This window comes from Rosa chinensis, chromosome 6, assembly GCF_002994745.2.
Source record: "Rosa chinensis cultivar Old Blush chromosome 6, RchiOBHm-V2, whole genome shotgun sequence".
Taxonomy (NCBI): domain Eukaryota; kingdom Viridiplantae; phylum Streptophyta; class Magnoliopsida; order Rosales; family Rosaceae; genus Rosa; species Rosa chinensis.
Window position 1 is genome coordinate 20,763,309 of NC_037093.1, and position 27,889 is coordinate 20,791,197.

Here is a 27,889-nt window from a genome sequence, read left to right on the forward strand (position 1 = left end):
AAATGTCTATAATTCTATTTATGTGGATGCTATCTGTTCCTGGCTAGTCCAGTCCAATTGAGGTATACCAGCAGCATGTGGTATTACTTATTGCATTGAATTTGGATGGAATGGACCCTCTTAATCTGTTCTTGGCTATGTTAAAAGGTTTGAATGCTAGGAAAGGTTTTTCCATGCCATTATTTTTCAATTTGGTTTTGTACAATGTAAAGGGTATTGGAGCCTAATGAGAAAATTCTTGATTTTTTTTAGTTGACCGAGGTAACTAGTAACAATAAACGTTTGGATCTGCGGTCTAATTTGATTTATATTTTTTATTTGATTTTGATATACTTTGTTTTTCAATTGTGAGTTTGTAGCCTGATCAGTGACCTGTCACAGGTCATAAGTGCTAGGTTCTCTTGTGCAGGAGACGGTTTCTCTCAGTGAGGAGCGTGACCTGTAAATCATCTTCACCATTACTGAAATATACTTGGTTGTCATAATGTGTAGTTAGTTCAACAAGTATAGAAACAAATGTATTGATTAAACTTGGGGAAAAACTTGAACTAGTCTGACTCATATGAATAAGTTATTCTCTTGATTGATCTCAAAAACCAGAGCTGCTATTTTTAACTGTTTGTGGTCTAGTTGAAATCATTAAAGATGACACAGATCAAGCAATAGTTGTCAGCAATAGAGAGAATCCCAAGGGCATGCTTCTTGCAAGAATACAACATCAAGTGTTTGGTTAGACAAAGACTTGATATTGCAAAGCCATTTCAATTTTAATTTTTGCTGTTTCTCAGTTGGTCATTTAATGACTTCTAGTGTTCATATAATCATCAAAGTCTTAAATGGTTCTTATCTGTATGGCATTATTATGGATCTGATTCTCTGCGTACTTAATCCTGAGAAGCACTCTGTGATTGATTTGAAATTTCTAAAGCAGATCTTTTCTACAGGTAGTTTCTTCTTCCTTCCCTCCTCAGTGATCATGCAAGCGTTGCTTTTAGTACTTGAGCCACGGGACCAAATTTTCCTTTCATTTAACGACAGAGCCTGGTTCAGTACACACAACCAATCGCAAAAAACATACTCACTGAAAAATAAGGCTCATTGTCTATTAGGCCCTTGGCCCTCTACAATCTTTTTTTTTTTTTCTTAGAAAGGGAGGCTAGGCCATCGGAGTATGATTAAAATACAAAACAAACAAAGTGATGCAACTCTTTTCGGTTCCGGCAAAAAATTACATTTTTAGAACTGATCCCAGGCCTACATCAGTTAGGCCTTTCCAAACCTAAGCGACTTGCTTTCTATATAGAAAGATCTGCCATTCCCCTAAATCAGGTGTAAATTTAGAAACAAATTTCGTGTAATATTGCATTGTGCACTTTCTCTTTCCAATTTTTCATTCGTGTCTATATGTCAATCTTCTGTATTTGTCTATAGTGAAAATTCCACAAATGGTCACTCAACTATGACTCATTCGACACTTTGGTCACTGAAATTTCAAATATATCACTTTGGTCACTCAACTATTACACTGTCAATCACTTATGTCACTCAAGAGTATTTTTTATAATTTTTTTAATGAAAAAATTAACAAAGTGACTTAAGTGATTGACAGTGTAATAGTTGAGTGAGCAAAGTGATATATTTGAAACTTCAGTGACCAAAGTGTCAAATGAGTCATAGTTGAGTGACCATTCGTGAAATTTTCTCTTTGACTATATATCAATCTTCTTTATTTGACTGTGATAATGATTTTTATAATATGTTTTAAGGCTTTCACGTTGGCTTGACTTGACTTCAGGGTCCTGGTATCTTGCGTAACGCTCAGGTCATTGAAGTCCCTCTATTTAATTCTCACTTAATAACGGATGATGTACGTAGATACCTATAATCTTTCCCATTTCCGGCCCCATTCTCATTACGTTTTTAAACATGAGATCTCATTATGTCTGTATCGAAAAACCATCATTGATGTAACATCAATGCTTATCATATATAAATTATTTTCAACGTCAGAAAGGGTGGATGACTTTTTTTTTTTTTTTTTTTTTTAGAGAGAATTGTCAACTCATTTCATTGATCAGCGAAATTACACATAATTACTCATTCCTGCGGGACTGTCAAAAGAGTCACTACCTAAGTAATTCAACATTTTTAAAGATCATGACGCCCAGCCAAAACTGCCCTAAAACACCCATGAGAATCAAAGGAGCACAGATGCTACGGACATTCTTGGCGACATATTCTCTGAGAGATCCTATGAACTTCTTCCCCAGAGGAAACAGAGTCTTTACAACATAAAAATAGTAAGAGAGAAATAAAATCCAAGCCCAAAGAGATAGGCCCAGACCCAAACAGGAAACCCTAGCAGATGGAGGCCCAATAGAAGCCCAGATGGAATTGATAAGGCCACCCAACCATGTGGGCACCCCATCCAACAGTCGCCACCCAGTAGTCCGCCTCCCTTCAACGATGCCGGTCGAGAAGATCTGACCCTGCTGCCCACCTCAATCTTCGCCGCACCAAGCCGCAGCCAACCCTAACCCAAGAACACCAGACCGTCCCTTAAGCAAGAGATTATCGTCGCCGCAAGCTAGATTGAAGTCGCAATCCATGGCCGCCATCACAGAAGTCGAGGTCCAACCCTAGACCACCTCTCGGAACTCCAGTCCGCAACCCGGCCACCAAATCGTCCTGCTCAGTCAGGGGCAAGCAACGAGACCCCAGAACCGTCAATGAGCCAGGTTGCCCAGGAACATAGCCCAACGTCGCTGCCTTGCACGACCCAGGATCTCCATCGCTGCTGCCAAGGCACCAAACCTTGAACAAAAGAACAAGAAACAAGATTTTGAGACTCCGACAACGAAAAATCCCGTCGCCTTCAATCTCCCACCAACCAGATGAGAGGGATAACCCATCTCCTCCGGCCCAATTTGCAGAACCGCCGCCAGGAGGCCACGGCCTCCACCTACCTCTTAGAGAGAATAACCTAAACATTTTTGTTTGCTTGGGGTTGATGACCTATTGAGTGTGTTTGGAAGGAGAAAAAATGATAGAATTTAATTGAAAGCGAGAATTTCATAATTTCTAAAAGTCAATTTATTTAAAGACACCTAATTTGTGTGTATGACTCAAACTTTGATTACTTATCTGAGTTGTAATAGTGTTAGTCTTACTAATATTTACGAACATATTTCAATCATTGTATGATTCAGTTACCTTGTAAGACGTAGATTTTTTTGTGTGTAATCCTCTATATAAAGAGACTCTTTTTTTTTTTGAAAGGGGTTTGGAACCCTAAAGAGACTCTTATTATCAATGAAAGTTTAACTTAATTCTCTCTCAATTTCAGTTTTCCTAACACACAATTATTTCGTTTGGCATTATCAGATTAGAAATTTTAAATTTGTTTGTGGAAAAAAAAAAACAAAGGAATTCATTATTTAAATTTCGCACTTCAATTTCCACCAAAATAAGTGTCATTTACGAATTCCTTTGTATTATTCAATTTTCATTTCCAAAACAAGTCTTTTTTTCTATTTTGTTTTTTATTTGTTTTAAATTTTCTTAATTTATTACACACTCTAAATCCTAAATAGATACAACCACCACTGGACGCAAATAGTAAACCAACAGGTTAGTATGTATTTTGATGGTGCATGTGACTCTAAGACAAATAAGGTGGGCTTAGGTGTAGTAATTCAGAATTGGCAGCATGATTTAATTGGTGCTTTTGCTATCCCAATTAAAGCAAAACTAAGTCCTCTAGCTACTGAGGCAACTGCTTTATTGTTTGGATTAAGATTTTGTAAAGACTTGGGGTTGAAGAAGTTTGAAGTGATTGGAGATGCTTTGACTGTGATAAATGCTTTGGATTATGATGGCTTGGATCTCAGTGAGGTGGGTGCTGTGATGGATGAAGACAGGAAATTGAAAGTGGAATTAGAGGTGATGTCTTGGAAGCATGTTCGTAAGAAAAAGAATGGGATTGCCCATGGCTTGGCTAGGAAAGCTTTGAGTCTAGTTCAATTGATGTATTGCCAAGAGGGAGGACCTCCTTGGCTGGCTGATTTAATTGATGCAAACTATAGTGTAAGAGCTTGAAGGGGCAGCTCTCCAATTTGGGGACGGTTATTACCTCAATGCTAGTATTAATAAAGTTCATTCTTAATAAAAAAAAATAGATACAACCAAACAATAAAAATTGCAATGATTTTTTAATCGTTAACGATTCCATCATTATAAATTTTATGATTTTTTAATCCAAAAGGACCCTTAGGCCCCGTTTGGATGGCAGGAAATTATGGTATGGAATGAGAATTAATTTCATTTTCCATTCAGATTTGCTGTTTGGTTGTAATTAGAGATTGGAAAGGAAATAAAAAATGAGATCTGACTGGAAATTAGCTCCCTCATAAAGTCTGAATAGAATCACCTAGTGAGGGGTGGTATTCTATTTAGTGGGAAATTCCCTTTGTCAAAGGCAAAATTACATTAATTATCCCTCCAATATTCCTTATTAATTGATGTACTTTAATTAGTAAAAGGGTGTTATTGAAAATTATAATTTCATATTTCATTCTTATGACTTACCAAACACTACAATAGAAATGAAAAATTAATTTCAAAATTTAATTTTCAGTAATGTTCCAAGCACCCACATGGAAATACCAAAACATATCCCATCCCATATCCGTTTGGAAAGGAAAATAAATACTTTTCCAATTTTGACATTCCTGCTAACCAAACAGTGCCTCTTATAGAATTGATGTTTGTCAAGGGAATTTTTGCTTATAAAACAGAGTACTCCATCATTGTTTGAAATTACTGAGGTTAAACACAGAAATGAATTCTTCAACATCGTTGCTTTTCATTTTTGCCACTATTATCGTTGCTCTGGCCATAGTTGACGCTCAATGCACTTCCACAGCTGAATACTGCTGGAGTTGTAGTAATTCTACTACTAATGCCAACACCACCTACAAACAAAACCTCAACACACTTCTAGCCTCTTTGTCTTCCAACAACCAAACCGACTACGGGTTCCTCAATTTGTCTCTGGGAACTGGCACCAACAAAGTGAATGTAATTGCATTCTGTAGAGGAGACCTTGCCCAAGACCAGTGTCGTAGTTGTTACGGTGAAGCTAACATCATTCTCTCGCAAAAGTGCTCTAATCATTACCAAGCAATCATATGGGCCCTGGGTTGCACTGTTCGATACTCGATAATCATCACCATGTTTGGAATCGAAGAAGACAAGCCCGTTCGGTTGTTAGCGAGCCCTAACAGTGCGTCAAACCCTGAATATTTCAAGCTGGTGCTTAATCCCTTGTTGGAAACTTTGACCCAAAATGCATCATCAGGGGATTCGATGAAGAAATTTGCAGCAGGACATGCGTTTGTCCCTGCAGGAAGTGAAACAAATCAAACCATATTTGCAACTACTCAGTGCAGTCCTGATCTGGACGAGCAAAACTGCAGTGAGTGCCTTGAAGATTCTATTAAGGATATTCCTACATGTTGTGAAGGAACGAATGGAGGGAGGGTTCTTAAACCTAGCTGTACTTTGAGGTATGAAAAAGGAATTTTCTACGATCCTTCAGCTGATTCGCTAATAAATATTTCTATAGCCACTCCGCCCCCTACAGCCACTCCATCACCTACAGCAACAAAAGGTATTGGTGATTTTTCCTTTGCTAATTTACTTTTTCGAACATCCAAAAATGACACACAATTCTAGAATAATTGTGCAGCAACTAAGATCAAGGTCATTAATTAATCAATCGAGATAAAATTTAAATAATATTAATCAAATAGTTAAGTAAACTAACTCAATAAGCTGCCTATAAAACAATTCCTGGACAGCTTCCTTAATACCAGATGGAATTAAGCAAAGTGGTTCTGAGGGAAGATCGAGATCACCAATTATTTAGATGCACAAGGCCGCCCCTAGGGTTGCCTAGTGAGGCAGCTATCTCAGGCCACCGGTTGCCGGAGGCCTCCGATTGATATAATTGTCTCAGTTATTAGATATAAATGTTATTTGTGAAAATAGAGCGTATGTATCAAAGTGGCATAACGGAAAAGCAGCCTGGACATATAATGCGCAAATCCCTTTCTTTAATTCTTTTTTCCAGATACCAAGTATTATATATATATACACACACACACACACACACACTATTATTAAGAGAAGAGAGTTTGCTCTCCATAACTGATTTTTTTTACCAATTTACCCTTAATATATTAAAATACTTTAAATCAGGTAAAATCAATAGGGATAATAAAGTCAATTAACAAAATTAAAAAAAAAATTTAAAAAATTTAAATGTAGTGGAAACGTGAAGGGTGGAAACTCCCACTATTTTTAACTACCTTCCCACACACTCTTGAAAAAAAACCAACCTTCGTACACACACCGTGTGTAGGCCAATGCTAGTATATTATTAAGAGAACCCACTTTGTTAGCGAAAGTATATGTGAAAAGACACGAAGATCCCCATATCATATAAATAGAGCGTATGTATCAAAGTGGCATAACGGAAAAGCAGCCTGGACATATAATGCGCAAATCCTTTTCTTTAATTCTTTTTTCTAGATACCAAGTATTATATATATAAGAGAACCCACTTTGTTAGCCAAAGTAGACGTGAAAAGACACGAAGACCCCCATATCATATATTATTTTTAATTAATTTCTAATATTTGAAGGATATTATAGTAAATAATAAAATACTGATAAATTGTTAAAAGAAAAAAAAATGTTCCCACTAACCCATTTTGTACTTAGATAACTTCCCACTATCCTATTATGCAGATAACATCTCATTGCCCTCATCTGCACATAACTCCCCATATTTCTCTAACTTCAATCATTACCAAGACATAAATATTACAAAAAGAAAACTAAAAAAAAACTGTTTTACATATGCATAGCATATGTGGGCAAGACTAGTAAATATATAGTATAAAAAAATAAAGCATTAAAAATATGCTCAAAAAGCATGAAAAGCTCAAATTGAGACCTAAAAAACAGATTTTAAAAAAAAATTTGTTTGATTGCTACAATGTGAAATTCAAGCGAAACCACAATTTTTTTTTTTTTTTGCCCCATGCCTCTACAATCTCATAACCGGCCCTATAGATGCAAAATAACTCTTTTTCTTGATAGACATACTTGTATAGACTCAAATATCAATATAAGTAGCAAGGTCGAGGCCATGGAGATTCTTTCGTACAGCCCCAGATGTTAAAGAACTGCAACAAAAAATTGAAAACTGTATTCACTGTTCAGTCAGTGAGTATGTGATGAAGCATATAATCTTGAAACAGTTTGATGTTAGCAGCTCTATATGTGTATATAGTTTCTATAGATTACATAAAACAGGTTGAGAAAGAACCAAATACACATATAAAGCTGCTCGCTCTGGTGGTGTGTTTTGGATTTGTTTAAGAGGGACTTGGGGTTGAAGAAAAAGAAAGAGAAGAAACTCAAGAAAGTGATATGGCTTGTTTCGTATTTCCCCAGATTCGTTGATTCATGCCCACCAGGTGTTTGTGATTAATTAGTTTTCAATTGGGTCCTCTATTTTCAATTTCGTTATTTTATTTGATGTTAGTTAGGGCTGCACACGGATTGAGTTGGATCGGTTTTGACTCAAAACCATCTCTATACTAAAGTGAACGGTTTAAGCATTTTAGACAACCGGTCATTAAAAAAAAAAAGCTTAACCCGATCCAGTTAAAGATGGTTTGGTTCGGTCGGTTAGGCAGTTTTAACCTATATTATATTAACATACTTTTATGAAAAAAAAATTCTAGTAAAATTCAATCTAAATAATAAAACTTATATTAAATAAGCAGAATCTAAATTTAAAATACAATAATCAAATCCAAAACCCATATCCAAAAACCAAAATCTAGAATAGGTTCAAAGTGATTGACTTATTTGATGGCTTAGCTATAAATACAAGCTTAAGATGGTAGTATTAAAGGTTAGAGAATGAGAGATTGAGATACATGATATGAGAGAATCAAATTAATCGTAGCGATTATATATTAGACTTTTAGGCCTTGGGGCACTGGATTCGATATGGTAGTATATATTTGAGAATAAAGCTATAATCTGATAGTTAGAACTTACTTAGAAAAATTGAACAAATGAATATATATATATATATAATTAATTAATTAATTAAACTTTTTCTTATTATATTTCAAACATACCGGACTATCAGTCGGTTCGGGTTCCGCGGTTTAAGCAAAACAGAAACCAAACCAACCCAATTCAAAAATGGTTTAGTTTGGTATTGAACCGGCTTTCAATTTTTAAAGTTCAAAAACCTTAACCAAATCATATTTACCGGTCGGTTTTGATCGGTTTGGCCGGTTTGTACCATGTTTTGCACACCCCTAATGTTAGTTGTGAATTTCCCCATATTTAAATAGTCGATGACAAAGAGGAAAAGATGAGAATCATAAGGCAAATTTAGCTGGAAGAAGAAAAGAAATTGAACAATCCATAATCAGTGTTGGGAATTGGGACCGTATAATCTTCAATTAATTGCATAGATTGCTTTCAGTTGATTAAGATCTCTTTATGGAATCTTGGAATATTGAGAGGGATATGTGGCTCCAAATGATTCATATTCGAGGCATAGGAAAATAGAGCAAGTGAAGAGGCGGGTTTTGTCCTCCGGTTCCAGAGCCGCCATGGTAGAAAGAGAGATCGGTGTACAGATTGGAGGATGAGAGAGAGAGACATGATGTAGTTGTTTAATTAGGCTGAATGCAAAATTGTCATTTTATGTTTAAATTGGGTAAGTGGGAATAAAAATCTGTTGTTGGATAAATTGGTTAATTTTAGTTCATTTTGGTGTTTTGAGTCAAGGCCTCTTTATAATCACCTCGTTACTTTTTTTTCGAAATCTTTTCAAAAAGATTAGATAATTTTCCATTAAATGAATGAATTTTGTGCACGGCAGTAATTTATGAGTATGAGCATTTCAAATCAATTATGTATATGAATTATGGATCCACTCTAAACCAATCCAAACTTTTTAGAGTGTAGGCAGTATAAACTCAGAAGTGTCATTTTCAAAAATATTTTAAAATACATAATGAAATTTTTTGTTTTGTCAATCTCCCTATATGTAGACTCAAATTAGATAACACATGCAGATTACTAATAATGCAATTCTCGTGTTTTTTTTTTTGGATTAAATTTTGTTTAGTCCCTGTATCTGATATTGTCCTCGTTTCAGTCCCTAACATTCTCATTTAATCTGAAAAAAAGTCCCCACGTCACAATTTTCGTCTGATCGATACACTCCGTCCAATTGCTCCGTTCGTAGTCTGATGTGGCATTAAAGTCAACGCTAACTCAGCGCCACGTAAGCCTTTCCAATTACAAAATGTCCATACTGTCCATGCCCTCTATTATTTTGTTTTTATTTTTTTTGTAATTTTATCTCTTCTTCTTCCCCATCTCCCTCCTCCTTCTGTTCATCTCCCTCCTCTCTCCTCGATCTCTCAAATGAGCACCCTCAAATATTCCGCCTCCATGAGGCCGCCTCCGCCTCGACACCCAGATCGAGACCCATATCGATCTTCTCCATCGTTATGCAATTCTCGATTTGTGTGAGCAATCAAATTCAAGTGAAACGAGCGCCTCTAGTCCACCTCTATAGATTTTTCACCTATCAAGTTATCCAACTGGTTCAAGATCAAATTCAAGTGAAGAAGAGATCATTGTCTTGGCGACCCGGGAATCCTTGCCGTGAACGAAGTACAAATCCAAGACGTCGTGCCAGAACCGGGGGTCCATTTCGACATCAGAAGCATCGTCGGCGCCGATGACGGTCTTCCCCAACAAGCTCGAGTGCTTCTTCACCATGCTGAGCAGTTCATATCTGCGAGACCAAAACGACGCTGTATTGGATTGGAATTGAAGAATTTGTGAGAAGCGAAGAGTGGAGTTGGTACATACCTGGAGGGGATTTGTTCACCGTCTCAGAGCACGAAGCCGTTGCAAGCCGAGCTATTTAGTTGGCTTCTAATAGAGACCAAAAGTGACTAGGTTGCAGTGCACTAGGGTTTTAGAGAGATGGGAGGAAAAGGCATTAGACGGAGAGCCAAGAACTACAATAGGCCATCGCCACCGCCTGGTCGTTCTCAAATCGACACTTTGCCCTCTAAACTCCACAAAATCCTCTCTTACTCAACTCCCCAAGGTTTTATTTTTTGAAATTTTTGCTCAAATTAGCTTGCTTGACCTAGTTTCTATTTGAAATTGGTGTTGTTAAATTTAAGTTCCTGATGACCCAGATCGAAACCCAGATCGGTGTTGTTAAATAGGGTTTTTGGATTAATTAGTTTTGTGTTGAATTGATACTATTCTAATGTATGATCTTTCTATTTGGGTTGAATGAAATCTTTAACCTAACATTGGATTCAAATGTGCTAAGGATTTGTGGAAGCGAAAATTGAAAGGAGGACAATAGTTTGTGCTCTAATAGGGTTTCACAGTGAAGTTGAAGGTGAGAGAGAGCTAAGAATGGGGGAAAAGACAGGGGGTATATTGAACAATTTGCATGTTACATGGCATGCAAACTGCTGAGTTGGTGTGCCTTTGAGTGCCACATCAGCAACTTAATGGTTTGATTAGACAGAATGTTAATGGTGAGGATCGATCGGACGAAAATTGTAACGTTAGGGACTTTTCAGATTAAATGATAATGTCAGTGACTGAAACGAAAAAAAGGTAAGAGTGCAAGGGCTAAACATAATTTAATCTAACCTTCCAATCCAACCTTAACCACCTCCTCCGATCTCCACTCTCTCCTCCAGCACCACAAACAACACTGACTTCTACAACGCCATCTCCGGCCGTACCCTTAACGATGCTGTCTACGGCCTCTTCCTCAACCTCGATGACGTCAACACAACCGCTTGCAAGTCCTACGTGATCACCGTAACCTCTGAGGTCGTGCAGCGTTGCCCGATCGAGAAAGAGGTTGTGATATGGTACGATGACTGCATGTTATGCTACTCCAATAAGTACTTCTTCTCTGTCACCGCAGAGTCGTCAAGGTTGTTCATGTGGAACACTGCCAACATCAGCAGTGAACTGAACCGGTTCAACCAAGTTTTGGTGGCGAGCATGAAACAGATGGCCATGGCGGCTTTGAACAACAGCGATAAGTTCACAACGAGAGAGGCCAACTTCACGGGGTTGATTAGCTTGTACATCTTGGGGTAGTGCACGTAGGACTTGCTAGTTTTGATTGCAATTGGTGTCTTAGGGGAGCCAGAACGAATTTATCGAGTTGCTGCGGTGGGAAGGAAGGGGGACGAATTCTATATCCGAGTTGTAATGTTAAGTATGCAGTTTATCCCTTTAATTATCAGACCTCAACGTCAGCATAGGTGTCAGTGCCAGGGGCTCAGTGAGGAAAGGTAAAGTTCGGCTAGTATTAAAAATTAGATTCATCTCGATCATGCTTATTCAAAACATGTGATGTTCTAGATTTTTAAGTACTTGATGGGATGAAAAATTCGGAGCATCACATGTTATGGAAGTTTCGTTTGATTGGCTAAAGTTCCCAAATTTTAACATATGAAAATTCGGAGTCTCACATGTTTCAAAAGTTTTGTCTGAGTTAAGAATCTATAGTGTGTTAGATTGTTAGATTGGCTAATTAAAGCTCCCAAATTTATATTAAAATTATAAAACTTTAAAAAATGATGTCTTTATTAATTGTTGGAAAAACAATTAATTGTCATTGGCCTTTTTTTTTTGGGTTCTTGACCCAAAACACCAAAATCAGCTAAATTGTTCCACTTACCCAAGCAACAAATTTTTATTCTCACTAACCCAATTTAAAACAAAATGACAATTTTGTCTTTAATCAAATTAATAAACCCTCGATATCTCTTCTTCACATCGCTCTCTCCCCTCTTTCATCCTTATCTGATTTCAGATCCCTCTCTCTCTCTCTCTCTCTGCCCTAGGAATTCACTGCCGGAATTCTCTTTCAAATTCCGTTCCGGCTGACCGGGGTTCCCTGCAACTCACCTCCGGTCACACACGTAAGTCTCTCTCTCTGCCTCTCTCTCTCTCTCCCTCTCTCTCTCTCTCTCTCTCTCTCTCTCTCTCTCTCTTTCTCTCTCTCTCCTCGCCCCCTCCCTCCCTTATTTTGGTTACGCCTCTGTTCAATTTGCCGGGCACTGATGGTTGCTTGCTCCGGTGCCATGGTACGACAACGAGTGGGATTAGAGATCTCGTGTGATCGACTTGATTGTGCACATCGCCGAAGGCTTAAGCTCAGATCTGAAGATGGAAGGCTTTGCTTTTACATGTTTCGGTTGAGTCTAGAATTTTTAGGTCTGTGGGTTCTGAATAAGAGTATCTTTGTGTGCTCCTCTGGGGTTTGATCTCTCGGGGTCGCCTATTTTTGGTGTTCAACTGTGAGTTGCGAATTTCTCCAAGAAAAAAAAATATGATTTTCATCAGATATAAGTTGAATTATTTATTATTCAACTTGATTAAAGGATGGGCATTGAACTATTCTGATGTGAAAGAAGATTAATGATTATTGGCTTGACCTCAATGCATGAATTTCAAATAATTTCTATAAATAGTTGTTCCAATTAATATTCATTTTGATATATTAAGTAGAGACATGCTGCAATATAAATGAGATTTCACGAGTAGGAAAGGTAATGGTGATTATTGAGGCCGGAAGGCCATTTCCTTCCTCTTTCTTTTATTTTTTTTGGTAAAATGAGGGCAGCAGGAAAGAAAAAAGAGAAAAAAAAATATTTAGTGAATTTCTAGCTTGTTTTTGCCTTTTTTTTGGTAAAATGGGGCAGAGGGCCCAGAATGGAAGAAAAAATGAAGGAAAAAAAAGGTTTTATTGGGCCAAAAGAAGTGTGTTAAGGGTCTATAGGGGGCAATAGACGTCTATTGGGGCCAATAGACGTTTTAAATTGATCTAATATTCTTTTTTTTTTTCTTTAATCAAAGTTTTATTTGTCTAAATCTAGAAAGATTAGTTCTTATTCTGGCGACTGAAAGTCCTATGGGGGGCAATAGACGTTTATTGGGGGACAATACATGGCTGATAGTCATCTATTAGGGGATAATAGACGTGTATTGGGGGGCAATAGACCTCTATTGCCCCTTTATTGGTGGGCAATAGATGTCTATTGGGGTAATAAACATTTCCAGTGAGGTTTTCTAAAAGGTCTGATGGGCGGCGGCCGATGATTGGAATCTGGCGAAAGTTGGCCGGAATCCGGCGACTGGTGACCTGATTCCGACGAAAGTTGGCCTGATTCCGGCAACCGGTGACCGGATTCTTGCAACCGGTGACCAGATTCTGGCGGCTGGTGAAGAGCTCCGGCGAAGTCTCATATGGTTTCTCTCTCTTCCATTTTTTTTTTCTCTCTCTAAGTAACAAAGGGCTGAGGGGTAAAATGGTATTAAAAAAATTATAAACAAAAAAAAAACTCTTAATGGGATATTAGGGAAGACTCCCTTAGAGTGTATTGGATAAGAGGGAATTACAAAAAATTAATGAGGTAAGTGGGAAAAAAATCCCTAGAAATGGGGTAAATGGACAAAAATCCTTTTTTTTTTCTTAATTGAAGGCAGACCCACTATATTGATCAAAAGTGAGAATGGCCATTACATACACTTTCACTGCTATCTAGACAGACAAGAAGATGTGTTGGTACCCACAATAGTACATAAAACTAGGTCACTCATTTGACATTAAATATATCGGAATAACATAAATCATTTATCAATACTACTTCGGAAGATTCGCTTGAAGCAAGAAAGTACGTAGCTCCCTAAAAAACTTAAGGAATTATTGAAAGTAAACTATTTTACTGACATAGAGTTCCCTTAAAAAAATGAAATAAAAGAAAACATTAAAGAAAGTGCTTCAACCCACAGCTCAAATGAGATCACCAGCCCAGCTAGACCCAACAAAGCTGACCGGGCCTACAATAGCAGCAAGATGCAGACCACGACCATTCCAGTGCCGCAAACAGCATCCATCCACGCCACCTCCAAAGTACTCGACCCGAGGGACCAAGTATCCCCACCGCACACCAATATGGAACCGCCGCCATCACCAAAACAGAGTCGCAACCCACTTTGACCATTAGCGGGATTGAACAGGTGACTAAACCTTGTAGAATCTCCTCACCTAGAAACACCATCAGAGCCACACGGGCATGGAAACCACTACCCATCTGACAAGAGCAGCACACATCTGCTTGGCCAGAGGCCGACACCTATTTAGCTGCACTGTCGGATAAGTTTGGCATTAGGCTAAAAAGAGAACTTGTGGCTAAGGTTTTTAGAGAGAGTTGTCATTGACCTTGGCGGTGAGTTGTGAGAAGTATTGGCCCTTTTGGAATTGGAATGATTTAGGCTACATAGTGGTTGAATTATGCCTCACCATTAAGGTTTAGTGAAGGGGGGATTGATGTGGGTAAGAATAGGAATTGTTAAATCAATTTTTGGCCAATTGGGTATAACTCATTTCTACTTATCACTTTCTGCATTTTCTGGTTGCAAAGCCTGCGTGACCACCACAATCTCCAACGTCATGCAATGCTGCCCAATCAAGAAAGAGGTTGTGATATGGTATAACGACTGCTTGCTCCCCTACTCGAACAAGTCCTTATCTGTCGTCGCCAGTGATGTTCATGTGGAACATGGCTAATGCCAGTAGCGAACCGAACCAGTTCAACCAGGTTTTGACGGCGAGCATAATGGTGGCAGTAAGTTCGCAACGCGAGAGATAAACTTCATAGGGTTAATTAGCTTGTACAGCTTGGGGCAGTGCACGCAGAACTTGTATAGTTTTGATTGCAATAGAGCAGTTGCCGGTTTTTTGAGGCGTGAAGTTAGGGGGCTAGTTATGTATCCGAGTTGTAATGTTAGGTTTGAAATTTTTCCCTTTTATAACTTGACATCAACACTGGCGCCAGCGCAAGGTGCTCGACCTTTTTCTCGGCCAAGCTTAGTGAGGAAAGGTAAAGTTCCGCTAGTATTAAAAATTAGATTTATTTTTATCACGCTTGTTCTAAACATGTGATGTTCTAGATTTTTAAGTACTTGATTAGCTGAAAAATTCAGAGTATTACATATTATGGACGTTTTATTTGATTTAAGAATCTATAGTGTGTTAGATTGGCCATGGAGCCACAATTTGCGTCTGAAGCAAAATGGGAGACAATGATGCCACTCTTAGCATTAGAATAAGATGAGGACCGCATGGGGAAGGCGACGGCACCAGTAAACAGTCGGCAGTCCTAGGGTCTGTTGGATCAACTTTTGATTCTTGCTTCATGTAGCTCGAAAGAAAAGATGTCTGTGTGAAGTCTTAAGAATACGGATCATCATATCATGACTAGGATGATCTAACTTGTCGTGGCAAAGTCAATATGTCAGAATCTCATAAGTCATCTCTTATGACATTGTTAGATTCAATAGCTGTAATAGAATAAGGTAGAGTCCACTAGAGAGACACATAAGTTTATCTAAGATGCGCTTACGTCCACAATCATTAGAGGCAATGCAAATGAATTCATTCCTTTTTTCACAATGATTTTTGCATAATATCCATTAGCTCAAATATCTCTAAAGTTCAAGAGGGTTATGCTGGCTTTAGGAGCATATAGAGCTTCTGCGATAGTGATAAGCGTGCCGTTGGTAAAGAAAAATTGGGCCATTCCATGACCTTGGGTCAAATTTGATGGGCCTGCTTGTCACAGAGCTTGGAATGTACATGTAGGCAACATCTCTAAAAATAATTGCCTATAGTGAAAAATAGTGTGCATAGTCAACCTATCCATGAGACATTGTAATTCTCCGGAGTCCATTCCTAAAAGTAAAAAACACTCGAATTAAATAAAGTCGAGAGAAAGAATAAAAACTCAAATTTTATTCATTAATAAGCCCACGAATTATATCAAAAGTTCTGAAACAAAATCAATCCAAATAAACTCAACTAATGGTCATCACTCAATTCTTTCGGTAACTCCAATCAGCCGTGACCAGGTTAGGTAGAAAGAGATTTTGGTAGAGCTAGGCTCACTTGAAAACACTTCTCTCATTCAAAACTTGCCTAGACATCGCATTTAATTGGATGAGCATATATTTGAAGGGAAGCTAAGATCAATGTTTATTAATAAAATATGGCAAATGTCATTGCAATAATCCTTAGAAATAAAAATATTCTAATCGAAATTAGCAACTTCCATGTCATTGACTTTGTCAAAGTTGAAGTTTGCAACCTCAAGCTCGACATCTTCACCACGTTCGACGTGATGGGATTCTATTGTGTTTTTCATGATCTTGTATGCATTAGCTGCCACATTTGGTGCTCTACATACATTTGCCCAATGATCGAATGCTTCACATCAAAAAAAAAATCTCATTATTACTCGATACTTGGTTGTCCCTCTTTGATTGAGGTACTGAAATTGCGTACATGCCATGACCCCTAGGGCCAGCGGCCCCACCATTGGTGGCGGCTCCTCTCTATCCACGATGGCCTCCATGGCCACGGTTTTGTTGGTTGTATCAACGGCTTTCTTCCTGTGCTGAGCGATCATATGGACTAGATCGTCGGGACTGATTCTCCTTTAGGTTTGGGGTTTTGCTCGCGACGGCCTCTCTTAGGGGTGTCATTATAATTCGACTCTGGAATAGTCTTAGTTTCAACGGGTCGGGAATTATAATTATTCATGAGAATATTGTTGTACTTTTTAGCAATGGACATCGCTGAAATCAGCTGATGATGAAATCTCGTGATCCGTCCAACTTGGATATCAATCCGATATTGCTTGGCTATCATATCAAAGACGGGGAAGGAAGAGAGAGTTTTCTCAATCAATTCCTCTTCTGTAATAATTTGATTACATAATTGCATCATTGATTTGATGCGGAGGGCTTCTGAATTATAATCAAGCACGGACTTAAAGTCATCGAAGCAGAGATTGTTCCACTTCTCGTGTTATTAGGAGAGTTAGGAGTCTTGGTCATTCCCAAGTCGCTCTTCAAGTGCAACCCATAAATTTATGGGGTTATTTTCAACCATATACCTGAGTGGTGTCCAATAGGGCGAAGTCCAGCTAGTATTTCGGAGCCTTAAATGCTTCTACAAAAATAAAGTAAACTTTTGAGCGCAAGCTGCTATCAAGAAATTAATTTTCAAGGAATTTGGATTAGACCGAAACAATGATGTTTTAGTAATGATCGGGTACAAAACTTGTTCAAGTTCTTAACAAACAAATGTTTGAAGTAGCACGAACGCCAACTGTTCGGCTTAGAAGAGAGGCTTACAGTGGTGATGGTGAGGGAAGAAGATATTTAGGTTTTTGGTGCTCATGTTAGGGCTCATGCTGATAACCTGTTGTAGGAAAAAGAGATTCAGGAGAAAGTAAATGTGCATGCCATTGATGATATGGCCATCTATTTATAGAGGATTACAAGCACAATATCTTTGAGTACCAGGAATCCTACTCAAATTAAGACTAGAATATCTAGAATAATCTACCCCTATTACAATTAGGATAAGGGAACCTGTTTGGGCCAAACACACTAAATTGAATTTCCTTCAACAATTACATTTATTATCTAATTTTTTCCTTTAATATCTTAATCTGAAAGGTGTGATCGAGATAGAATTTATTTAAATATACACAGAAAAACACCTAGTCATACCCAGGAATGAAACAACATTCCCCGAAATATTCATAATGGATGGTTAATAGAAACTAAAGCCTATTTAGAAAAGAAACTATAAGGATATCATGGCAAACCTATTAGAAAGTAGAAACTGCAATAGAAAACCCGAAGAAACTTCCCCATGATCGAACTTCTTAGACTAAGACACACACACAATAGATATCTTATTCCAGCCGGCTGTAGGTATTAAACTTGCAAGCTAATTCAATATTACTAACCTCTGTTAAAGGAAAAACACATTATGTGCCTTCGTCAAAGAAACTGACTAAAGAGAGAATCAAGGAATTGCAGTCACATCACAAATCATTATTTTAATTGATGTTAATCGTTGTTTCCATTGTAATTCGATCCCTATATAAATGGGCTATGAAATGAAATGAGTAGACCAATTCCAATTCTCATTTTACTTTTACAACCTCTAATTTGTCTTAATAACAAGCTTAATTACAAACAGCTAATTGAGTATGTTAGGGGTCATCAATGGGCAAGGTAGGCCACAGGCCCAGGGCCTTACGGGCTTTTTGGGTGGGTAGAGCCGAGTCCATTATATTTATATGTAATGTTCTTTAAAAAAATATAAAAAAACTATGAAAAAATTATGATACGTTAATGATTGAACAAGATAAAATACAAAACTAAAGGAAAATATGCCCAGTACCATTTGGTCTATCTAGTGACATAAGTTTCCCCTTTATAAGTGGAATGTCGTAAGTTCGACTCACAATAGACTAGTTGTTGTACATGAATTATTTATTTGATAAAAAAATTAAAGAAAATATAGCCAAATGCAATAATTAGTTCACATATTCAACTAATAACTACATAAAAAAATATTAATAGTAAAATTGAATAGGTTTTTGGGCCTGACTTATAAGGCTGGCCGGGCTTTAATTGGCATATAATGGGCTGAACCACGGGCCGGGGCTTGAGCTTTGAACCCTCTATCCTAATTGTGCCTCATGCCTAACAGACAGGGCCAAGGTAGGCTTTGTTGCCGGCCGGGCCAGACTTTTGCCAACTGGGCCGGACGGGAGCCCATAGACTTTTGGGCTTGCTAGCCAAATTATGACCCCTAAAGTATACTAACAAATTGATGAAAAATTAATACAGAACATAGATGAAAGTCAAATAATTGTTGAAAAGCGATCATGATGGCATTGAATTAGAATTTAAATTGTAAGTACGAATTGTTTACATTACAGGAATAAGCCTCTCCAAATTATTGAGTGCCGTTCTTGGTGTTATCTTTCTGGCGCTTGTAGCTTTGGGCTACTTATTCATACGCAGAAGAGTAAAAAAGATGACGCACAATGCCCAACCACAACAAAACAGTATTAACATCACCATCGAGGCCTTGCAATTTGACTTGGCAACTATCCAGATTGCGACAAATAAATTTTCTAGCGAAAATAAGTTAGGCCAAGGCGGTTTTGGTGAAGTTTTCAAGGTATTGTATAAAATTACATAGTACTGAAAGTGATCATTGAAATAGTAAATTGGATTCTATATAACTACTATAACTTGTCGATCAGGGAACACTTGATAATGGACAAGAAATTGCTGTGAAGAGGTTGTCAAAATGCTCTGGACAAGGAGTACAAGAGTTTGTGAATGAGGTTGTAATGGTAGCAAAGCTTCAACATAGGAATCTCGTAAAGCTTCTAGGGTTTTGCTTGCAAGGAGAAGAAACACTACTTGTCTATGAATACATGCCCAACAAAAGTCTTGATTATTTTCTATTTGGTATGTCAATATGCTTTGATTAATTATTGATTTGTAGTCAGCGTAATATATTAATATTAATACTTGTATATAGTGAAATTAATGTGATAGATTGCAGATCCAATGAAACGACAACAATTGGATTGGTTGAGACGTTGCATGATCATTGGAGGAATTGCTCGAGGAATTCTATATCTCCATGAAGATTCCAGGCTTAGAGTTATACATCGCGATTTGAAAGCTAGCAATATTTTGTTAGATGGCAATATGAATCCAAAAGTATCAGATTTTGGGATGGCAAAAATGTTTGGAGTGGATGATCAAACTCAAGGAAACACAAGAAGAATTGTAGGCACTTAGTAAGTTCTATATGCCCAATTAACTATTTAAATGATGTATATAAATTTTATATTCTTTAATTCATCATGAGATGTGATTGTTATTTGTTGGTTTTGGTCACCTAATTAGTGGTTACATGGCTCCGGAATATGCTATGGAAGGATTGTATTCCATAAAATCTGATGTCTTCAGCTTCGGAATACTCTTGCTTGAAATTGTAACTGGACGAAGAAACTTTTTAGGGTTTCATCTTGAAAATTCTGCACCTACTCTTCTAGCATATGTAAGCATTTGAAATTCTGAGTGCATGCATGTAGTTTGTGTTAAACTAATCTATCAAGTTAATTTTATAGTAAAGTACCTTTTTACATCTTTGAAAAGTTACGCATATATTTAAATTGTAAGCAGGCTTGGCAATTATGGAATGAAGGGAAGGGCACGGAGCTGATGGATCCATTGTTGAAAGCTTCATGCAGTCCAGATGACTTTCGGAGATACATCCAAATTGGGTTATTGTGTTGTCAAGAAGACGCAAACAATAGGCCAACCATGTCGTCGGTTGTTGAAATGTTGAAAACTGAAACTATCAAGCTTTCGAAACCTGAACGAGCTGCCTTCTTATTTACAGGAACTAATCACCATGATCAAATAAGTGCTCAAAGCAGTTCTGCAAATGGTTTGACAATTTCTGATGATGGACCACGTTGAGATAAATCAGTTGTATGCTTGTGCATAATACAGATTATGTTAGCGTGAGTCATGGTTTAATATTAGGAATAGAATATATTGTAATTATTTCGTAGTATAGAATATATTGTACTTACCTGTTATATCCTTGTAATCCTCTTTATATACCTCCACTGTGAGATGAATAAGATATCAAACAATTCATTCTCTAAATCTCGTCTTGTTTGACTTGGTATCAAAGCAAAGATCTGAAAAGGACTTTGTCTCGTCTTTTCCTTTAGTCTTCTCTCAATCCAAAGAAGATAGTTGTGTTTTGAACCCATTTATTTGGGTCGGTCTCTGTATGACGTCGCTCTCCACCTTGGCGGACGTCAATCTCTCTTCCAGGTCGGCTTCGTCTTCAGCCAAGAGACCGCCGGTGCTCTCCTCCTGTCCAGGTGACTTCGTCGATCATCCAAGGGCGACCGTCCAACCACATCTCCATAGTCCAGTTGCTCACCTGCCAAGACCGGCGATCTCTTCAATACCGATCGCCTTCGTCTTCAGCCCAGACTCTCCAAGCCACTCCAATCCCAGTCGCAGTCATCGCTTTGCCCAGACCAGACCCAGCAAGTTACTTTGGGCACCCACCCAAAGATCGATTCTCCAGATCGTGATCCTCTTCTCCGCCACGTTCTGTTCGTCAGCCCTCACACCGGCCGTGCCCAGACGACCCACCTCCGGTCGTCTGCTCCAATCTCCGACCTAGAACAGTAGTAAGCAAATCTCAACCCAGTCGACTCCAACAGGTTCCAACAAAAAAAAAAAATAAAATAAAAAAAAGAAGAATCTGTTATTATTTTTTGGAGTTGTTTCTGTTCTTATTTCCGCTGCATACTTTGGGATTTGTGTGTTTTTTGCTATTGTACTATTGCAATGGGTGGTGATGACAGTCAAAGTTCTAAGGCCAATGAGGTGTAGAAGGTTGAGGTCTCTGTCAAGAGCTCAGAAGGTGGTTCTTTCGGGGGTACCAAACTCACTGGTACCAATTTCCGAACATGGAAGAAGATTATGTCAGTTTATCTCGGTGGAATCCACAAATTGGGGCATGTGACTGGAACAATCAAGGCTCCTAGGGAAGATGATGTGGAGGCCTATGCTAAGTGGGAAGATGATGATGGGTTTGTAATGTCAATTCTATTTCGAGCCATGACTGATGATGTGCTACAGATGGTGGAAGAATGTGAAACTGCTGAGGCGATATGGAAGACATTGGGGGATTTGTATACCAACGAGTCTGATTTTATACAGGTTCATGAATTGATGTGTAAAGCTGCTAATATGCAACAGAATGGGCAGCCAGTAGCTGTGTATTTCACCAAGCTGAAGAATATATGGGCTGAAACTGATCAGAAGCGTCCTTGCAAGATCAAGAATCAGGAAGATCTTGTGTGGTACCAGAAGGAGAAAGAGCTAGAAAGGGTCCATGTATTCCTGAGAGGGCTTGATGAGAAGCATAGCAGTGCCAAGGGAGAATTGCTCAGAATGACAGACCCGCCTAGTTTGAACACGGTTTTTACATACATCTGCAAGGATGAGTCTCAGCAGGAGAGTGTCAAACATGCACAGGTTGAAGTATCTAGCCTAGCCATTCAGGCCAAGTCACCGGTACCGTTCCTTCATCAGCAGAGTTCAGCCCCACTTCTTCAGCAAGGTTTCCCACAAGGCTTCACCAACCGCACTCGTCCTCAATGTTCTTATTGCAACGACCTTGGGCATGTTCGGGAGACTTTGTTGGAAGTTGAACCCACACCTTAAACCTAAAAAGCAAGGCTATTGTCCTAAGGTGAAAGCAGCAGCTGTTCAATTGGTCCAAGAACCAGACTTCTATGGCGTGGTTGGCCAAGATCATCATACAGCAGGTGGAGTTACTCCTACAGCCTCTATAGCAAATACGTTGAGGTAAAATTGGTATGGCTTTAAAGGTTTCTCACTTTGTTGGTTCTGATACATGGATTATTGATTCTGGTGCCTCTGACCATATGACTTATGATAAATCATATTTTACTAAGTTGTCTTCCCCACCAGTGTCCTATGTCACCAATGCCAATGGTGAGGCTTTTCCTGTGTTAGGGTCAGGGTCCGTGCGTATTACTCCCACTTTAGAACTTCATAATGTGTTATATGTGCCTGACTTGTCTCATCACTCGATATCTGTTCCACAGTTGAATACTGAGTCTAAATGCTCCGTAACCTTTTATCCTATGTATGTGATTTTTCAAGATCTTCTCACCAGGGAGTTAATCGGTCGGGGGTATCTGAGGGGCAGATTGTTCCATCTGGATCAGACATACGCAGGAGAGAAACCAGGAGCACCGTGTCACGCCACTTTGACTTTGAATTATGATAAGCTAAGTGAAATTTGGTTGTGGCATTGCCGTTTAGGGCATCCATCTTTTAGTCTTATGAGAAAAACCATGCCTACTCTGTTTATTGGTGTGGATGAGTCTGTTTTACATTGTGAAACATGTGTCTTGGCCAAAAGTCATCGTGCTACTTATTCTCCTAGTATTTCTAATAAAAGTGTTATTCCTTTTGAGTTGATTCATTCTGATGTTTGGGACCTTCTAGAGAACCCGCTGTGTCCAGTATGAGATATTTTGTGTTGTTTATTGATGATTGTACTAGATTGTCATGGGTTGCTTTTCTTAAAACCAAAGATGAACTCTTTCCAGCTTTTCAAAATTTTTGTACTCTTGTTCAAACACAATACCATAGCACCATTAAAGTCCTTCATTCTGACAATGGAGGAGAATATGTTAATCATGTTTTCCAAGAGTTTTTCAAAGCCCATGGGATTGTTCACCAAACCACATGTCCACAAACACCAGAGCAAAATGGAGTGTCTGAAAGGAAAAACCGTCATTTACTTGATATGGCTCGTGCCCATCTCTTTAGTGCTCATATGCCTAAGTATCTTTGGGGCGATGCTATTCATACTTCCTCCTATCATATCAATCGTCTTCTATCTAGTGTCCTTCATGGAAAAATTCCATTTGAGGTTCTTGCCTCTCATGTTTCCTTACCTTCATTTCATAATCTGCTAGCTCGTGTCTTTGGTTGTGTTGTTGTTGTCCATATTCCTAAAAATCAGCGGTCTAAGTTGGGTGCCCGAGCGCTTAAGTGTGTGTTTGTGGGCTACGGAGGTTATCAGAAAGGGTACAAGTGCTATCATCCACCAACTAGAAAGTACTATGTCACTATGGATGTTACTTTCTTTGAGGACATGAGTTATTTTTCCTCCTCAGATTCAGCTCTTCAGGGGGAGAATTCATATTTTGAAGAGCTATATCATGGAGAGAGGGAGGAATCAGAATGCGGATAAGAAGTCGCACAGGCAGGAGGTATTTTGACGGATCCAGTTGAGAGCATTGACTCATCACTTCCAGAAGTAGAAGCTCCAGACATCCAGACACCAGTTTCAATCATTGAACATGCAGTTGAAGACACAACTGCCCCTACTGCCATCACTTCTACCCCTGACCCACAACTTCCTGGTGCTGAAGATCACTCATTTGAGGTATGTCCACCCACTAGTACTAGCAATAGTGAGTCTAATATTGAGCAATATGTGTTACCAAATAGGACCACTCGAGGTCAATCAGCCAAAAGATATGATCGAACCTACTCTTACTGCCAAGTCTAAATACCCAGTAGCCAATTATATGTCCACTAGGAGGTTGTCTAAGTCATATGAATCATTTGTGAATCAAATATCTGCTGTATCAGTACCTAACAAAGTGCAGGATGCATTGGGGGATCCAAAGTGGAGGAAGGCAATGGATGAAGAGATGGAGGCATTGCAGAAGAACAATACTTGGCAACTTGTGCCTCCACCACAAGGCAAGAAGGCTGTAGGCTGTCGTTGGGTGTTTACTATGAAACATAATGCAGATGGATCAGTGAATCGATACAAAGCACACCTTGTAGCAAAGGGGTTTACTCAGATGTATGGTATTGACTATGATGAAACATTTGCTCTTGTTGCCAAGATGAACACTATTCGGGTTCTGCTATCGTTTGCTGCTATTTTAAACTGGCCACTCCGACAGTTTGATGTCAAGAATGCATTTCTTTATGGAGAGTTAGCCGAGGAAGTATACATGAGCCTTCCACCTGGGTATATAGTTGCTTCTCCTGGTGATTTTGTATGCAAATTGAGAAAGTCTCTGTATGGTCTCAAACAGTCGCCTCGTGCTTGGTTTGAGAGATTTTCATAGTTCATGCGAAAGGTTGGTTACAAACAGAGCAACTCAGATCATACCTTGTTTCTCAAGCATCAACAAGGGAAGGTAACAGCTCTAATTATTTATGTGGATGATATGGTAATCACTGGCAATGATACTGTTGAGATGGATAGACTGCAGAGACAGCTAGCCTCTGAGTTCGAGATGAAGGACTTGGGTGAACTTAAGTACTTCTTAGGAATTGAGGTAGCCAGGGGGAGAGAAGGAATCTACCTGTGCCAGAGGAAGTACGTTCTTGACTTGCTAACAGAGACAGGTTTGTTGGATTGCAGACCTATTGATACTCCTATTGAGCAGAATCATTGTTTAGCTGAGTATCCAGATCAGGTAACTACTGATCGAGCTCGCTATCAGAGGTTAGTTGGGCGCTTGATTTATTTGGCTCATACTAGACCAGATGTTGCATATGCAGTGAGTGTGGTGAGTCAGTTCATGCATAACCCGAGTGAAAGTCACACGGATGCTGTTATGAGAATTTTAAAGTACCTGAAGTCAGCTCCAGGAAGGGGAGTATTGTTTTCTGGACACAACAACATCCTTGAGGTTTGTGGCTTTACAGATGCAGATTGGGCTGGAAATATTACAGACAGGAGGTCAACATCAGGTTACTTTACCTTTGTGGGAGGTAATTTGGTTACATGGAAGAGTAAGAAACAGAAAGTTATGGCACGATCTAGTGCTAAGGCCGAGTATAGAGGTATGGCTCACGGAGTGTGTGAATTGCTGTGGCTGAGAAATCTGGTGTGTGATCTGGGTTTCAAACTCAAAAGTACTATGCAGTTGTATTGTGACAACAAGGCAGCCATTGACATATCACAGAATCCAGTACAACATGATCGTACTAAACATGTGAAGGTTGATCGTCACTTTATAAAGGAGAAGCTAGATGCCAAAATTATTAGCTTTCCTTCTGTTCCGACGGAAGAGCAACTTGTAGATATACTTACCAAAGGAGTTTCTAGGAAGACGTTTTATGACTCACTAAGCAAGTTGGGCATGGTTGATGTGTATGCGCCAACTTGAGGGGGAGTGTTAGCGTGAGTCATGGTTTAATATTAGGAATAGAATATATTGTAATTATTTCGTAGTATAGAATATATTGTACTTACCTGTTATATTCTTGTAATCCTCTTTATATACCTCCACTGTGAGATGAATAACATATCAAACAATTCATTCTCTAAATCTCGTCTTGTTTGACTGATTATTCTTGAGATTTACTATTGGCTTCTTTACTATTGCCAGCAAGCCTTTGTAGGCATCTCTTGCGAGGTTGATACCAAAGCGTAGCTTTGTGCCGTATAACAAGCATAATTAGTGCAACTACATCGTCCATCTAGAATTTGTCGGAGCGAACGCTTATGCCCTTTTGGGTGGGCCTCTGTTAGACCCTCTAAGGAGTCCCCCATTCCTAGCTATAGACCTCTGTATGGTTGGAAAATTGTTTGATGAGGGGAGCTGCGTTTAAGCAGTGGGCGTTAAGTAGCGAACCTAGTCTCTGATACCCAAGCGTCTGGAGTTAACAGCCGAATCAATGCCTGCCGTGGGCTGCGTTAACTGGTCCTTTTACTCTTTCCCGGACGAGAAATGCTTAAGTTATTTTGCCTAGCGTTCATTGTCATTATGAGGCGTTGCCTTATCGCTTGGCGGCTGGTCGTGAACCATAGACTCATGGAGTCCAGACCCATTTAGATCTTTTTTTTTCGTGGGAAGATTTTCGCAAAGTATGGTGCTGAGAGGCTAGACAATATGTTTACATACAGTGTACATGTAAATCTTGCTAATTGTACGAAGAAAAATAAATAAGCATAGCAAGTAATATATGTGGATCCTATGGCCATGTAACATGCATGTTAGATAGTTGCAAGTGTGTTGAGTGTCCATATAAAATTTGATAGTAGCTTTTGGTGAATACTATGAGGCATTGTGAACTTGGAGCTTAAGTAAAGCATGTTGGATATGTTTGAGTGAGTTAGGTTGTGTTCGAGCAAGTTTGGTGTAATTGAGTGGGTAGGCGATGTGCTCGATACCCAAGCAAGTCCGAGCATGTTTAATTAAGTCATAAGTGTTACAAGTTTCTAAACATGGCATAGTTTGTTTAAGTGAGTGTCACATTAAATTAATTTAAGCATGATCGACATATGTATGGTATGTACTTGTAGGCAAGTTGCTAATAACATTTTTACATTTGTTGTAAACATGCTTAGGGATCATGGGGACATTTGAAGCATGGCTTTGAGCATAGTGGATGTCCTACCAAATTGATACATAGTGTAAGCATGCTTTAAAAGTTATTTGAAACACACAAGGCATGGGCTTGGCATGGCAATAGCTCTAAGATGTGCAAGAGCATAAAGAAAGAGATATAGTTACTTATCTTTTGCGGATTTGGAGTAGATTTTAATTGGAACCAACATAATTACCAAATCATGTTGGAGTTGTCCAAGAATGACGCATGTTGAAGCTGTCCAAGTATCGATGTGAGTATCATCATCGCAGTGCTCCTTACAAGTAATTTAAATGATCGAGATTGGATCTCCTTGAAACAAAATAGGTGATTAGTACATAAATATGTAAAATCAACACTAGTACATCTTGAATATATACTTTGATAAAATGGACAAAGTAATATATCCATTACGCTAAGTGTAGAATATATGTGTATACACTTCTACCTGATGTGTCCTTCAATTTGAACTTGGTAGAGAAACATATAAGATTATGTTTGAAAATATTGTGACTTATGGACTTGTGAGAATGTGACCTTCTCATAATAGACGTAAAACAAGAGTTATGCTAGCTTGAATTTACGATTGCATAAGTATGTCAGAAATTTGCTAGTTCTTGTGATCATAGCAAGATTGAAACATGCATCCACTAGTAATTATCACAAGCTGTAAAGCATGGCATTATAATCAGTAAGTGGTTCACATCAGTAGGAGAACTAAGGCATGAATGCTTATGTTCATCTTGATAGCCCTTATGCACGTACGTAAAGATTTAAACATGGTGATAAGTAGTCATAGACTTCTTTGCATAGCACATGCAATTATCTATCAGATGCCTTGGTTGTGTCATATAAGAAA

General features: G+C 38.6%; 3 protein-coding genes across 3 annotated transcripts; all 3 read left to right on the forward strand.

Annotated features, from left to right (window-relative positions):
- Positions 1-4,839: 4,839 nt before the first annotated feature.
- Positions 4,840-5,736, forward strand: LOC112171023 (cysteine-rich repeat secretory protein 38). Its single transcript, XM_040508481.1, has one exon. It carries the CDS (start codon positions 4,840-4,842, stop codon positions 5,734-5,736), a length of 897 nt encoding a protein of 298 aa, XP_040364415.1.
- Positions 5,737-10,732: 4,996 nt separating this feature from the next.
- LOC121049977 (putative cysteine-rich receptor-like protein kinase 23) lies at positions 10,733-11,256 on the forward strand. Its single transcript, XM_040508482.1, has 2 exons — positions 10,733-10,758; positions 10,845-11,256. Exons 1-2 carry the CDS (start codon positions 10,733-10,735, stop codon positions 11,254-11,256), a joined length of 438 nt encoding a protein of 145 aa, XP_040364416.1.
- A 7,472-nt stretch (positions 11,257-18,728) lies between these two features.
- LOC121048754 (cysteine-rich receptor-like protein kinase 10) lies at positions 18,729-20,538 on the forward strand. Its single transcript, XM_040508483.1, has 6 exons — positions 18,729-18,750; positions 18,972-19,216; positions 19,302-19,512; positions 19,610-19,850; positions 19,960-20,113; positions 20,239-20,538. Exons 1-6 carry the CDS (start codon positions 18,729-18,731, stop codon positions 20,536-20,538), a joined length of 1,173 nt encoding a protein of 390 aa, XP_040364417.1.
- The last annotated feature ends 7,351 nt before the right edge of the window (positions 20,539-27,889 follow it).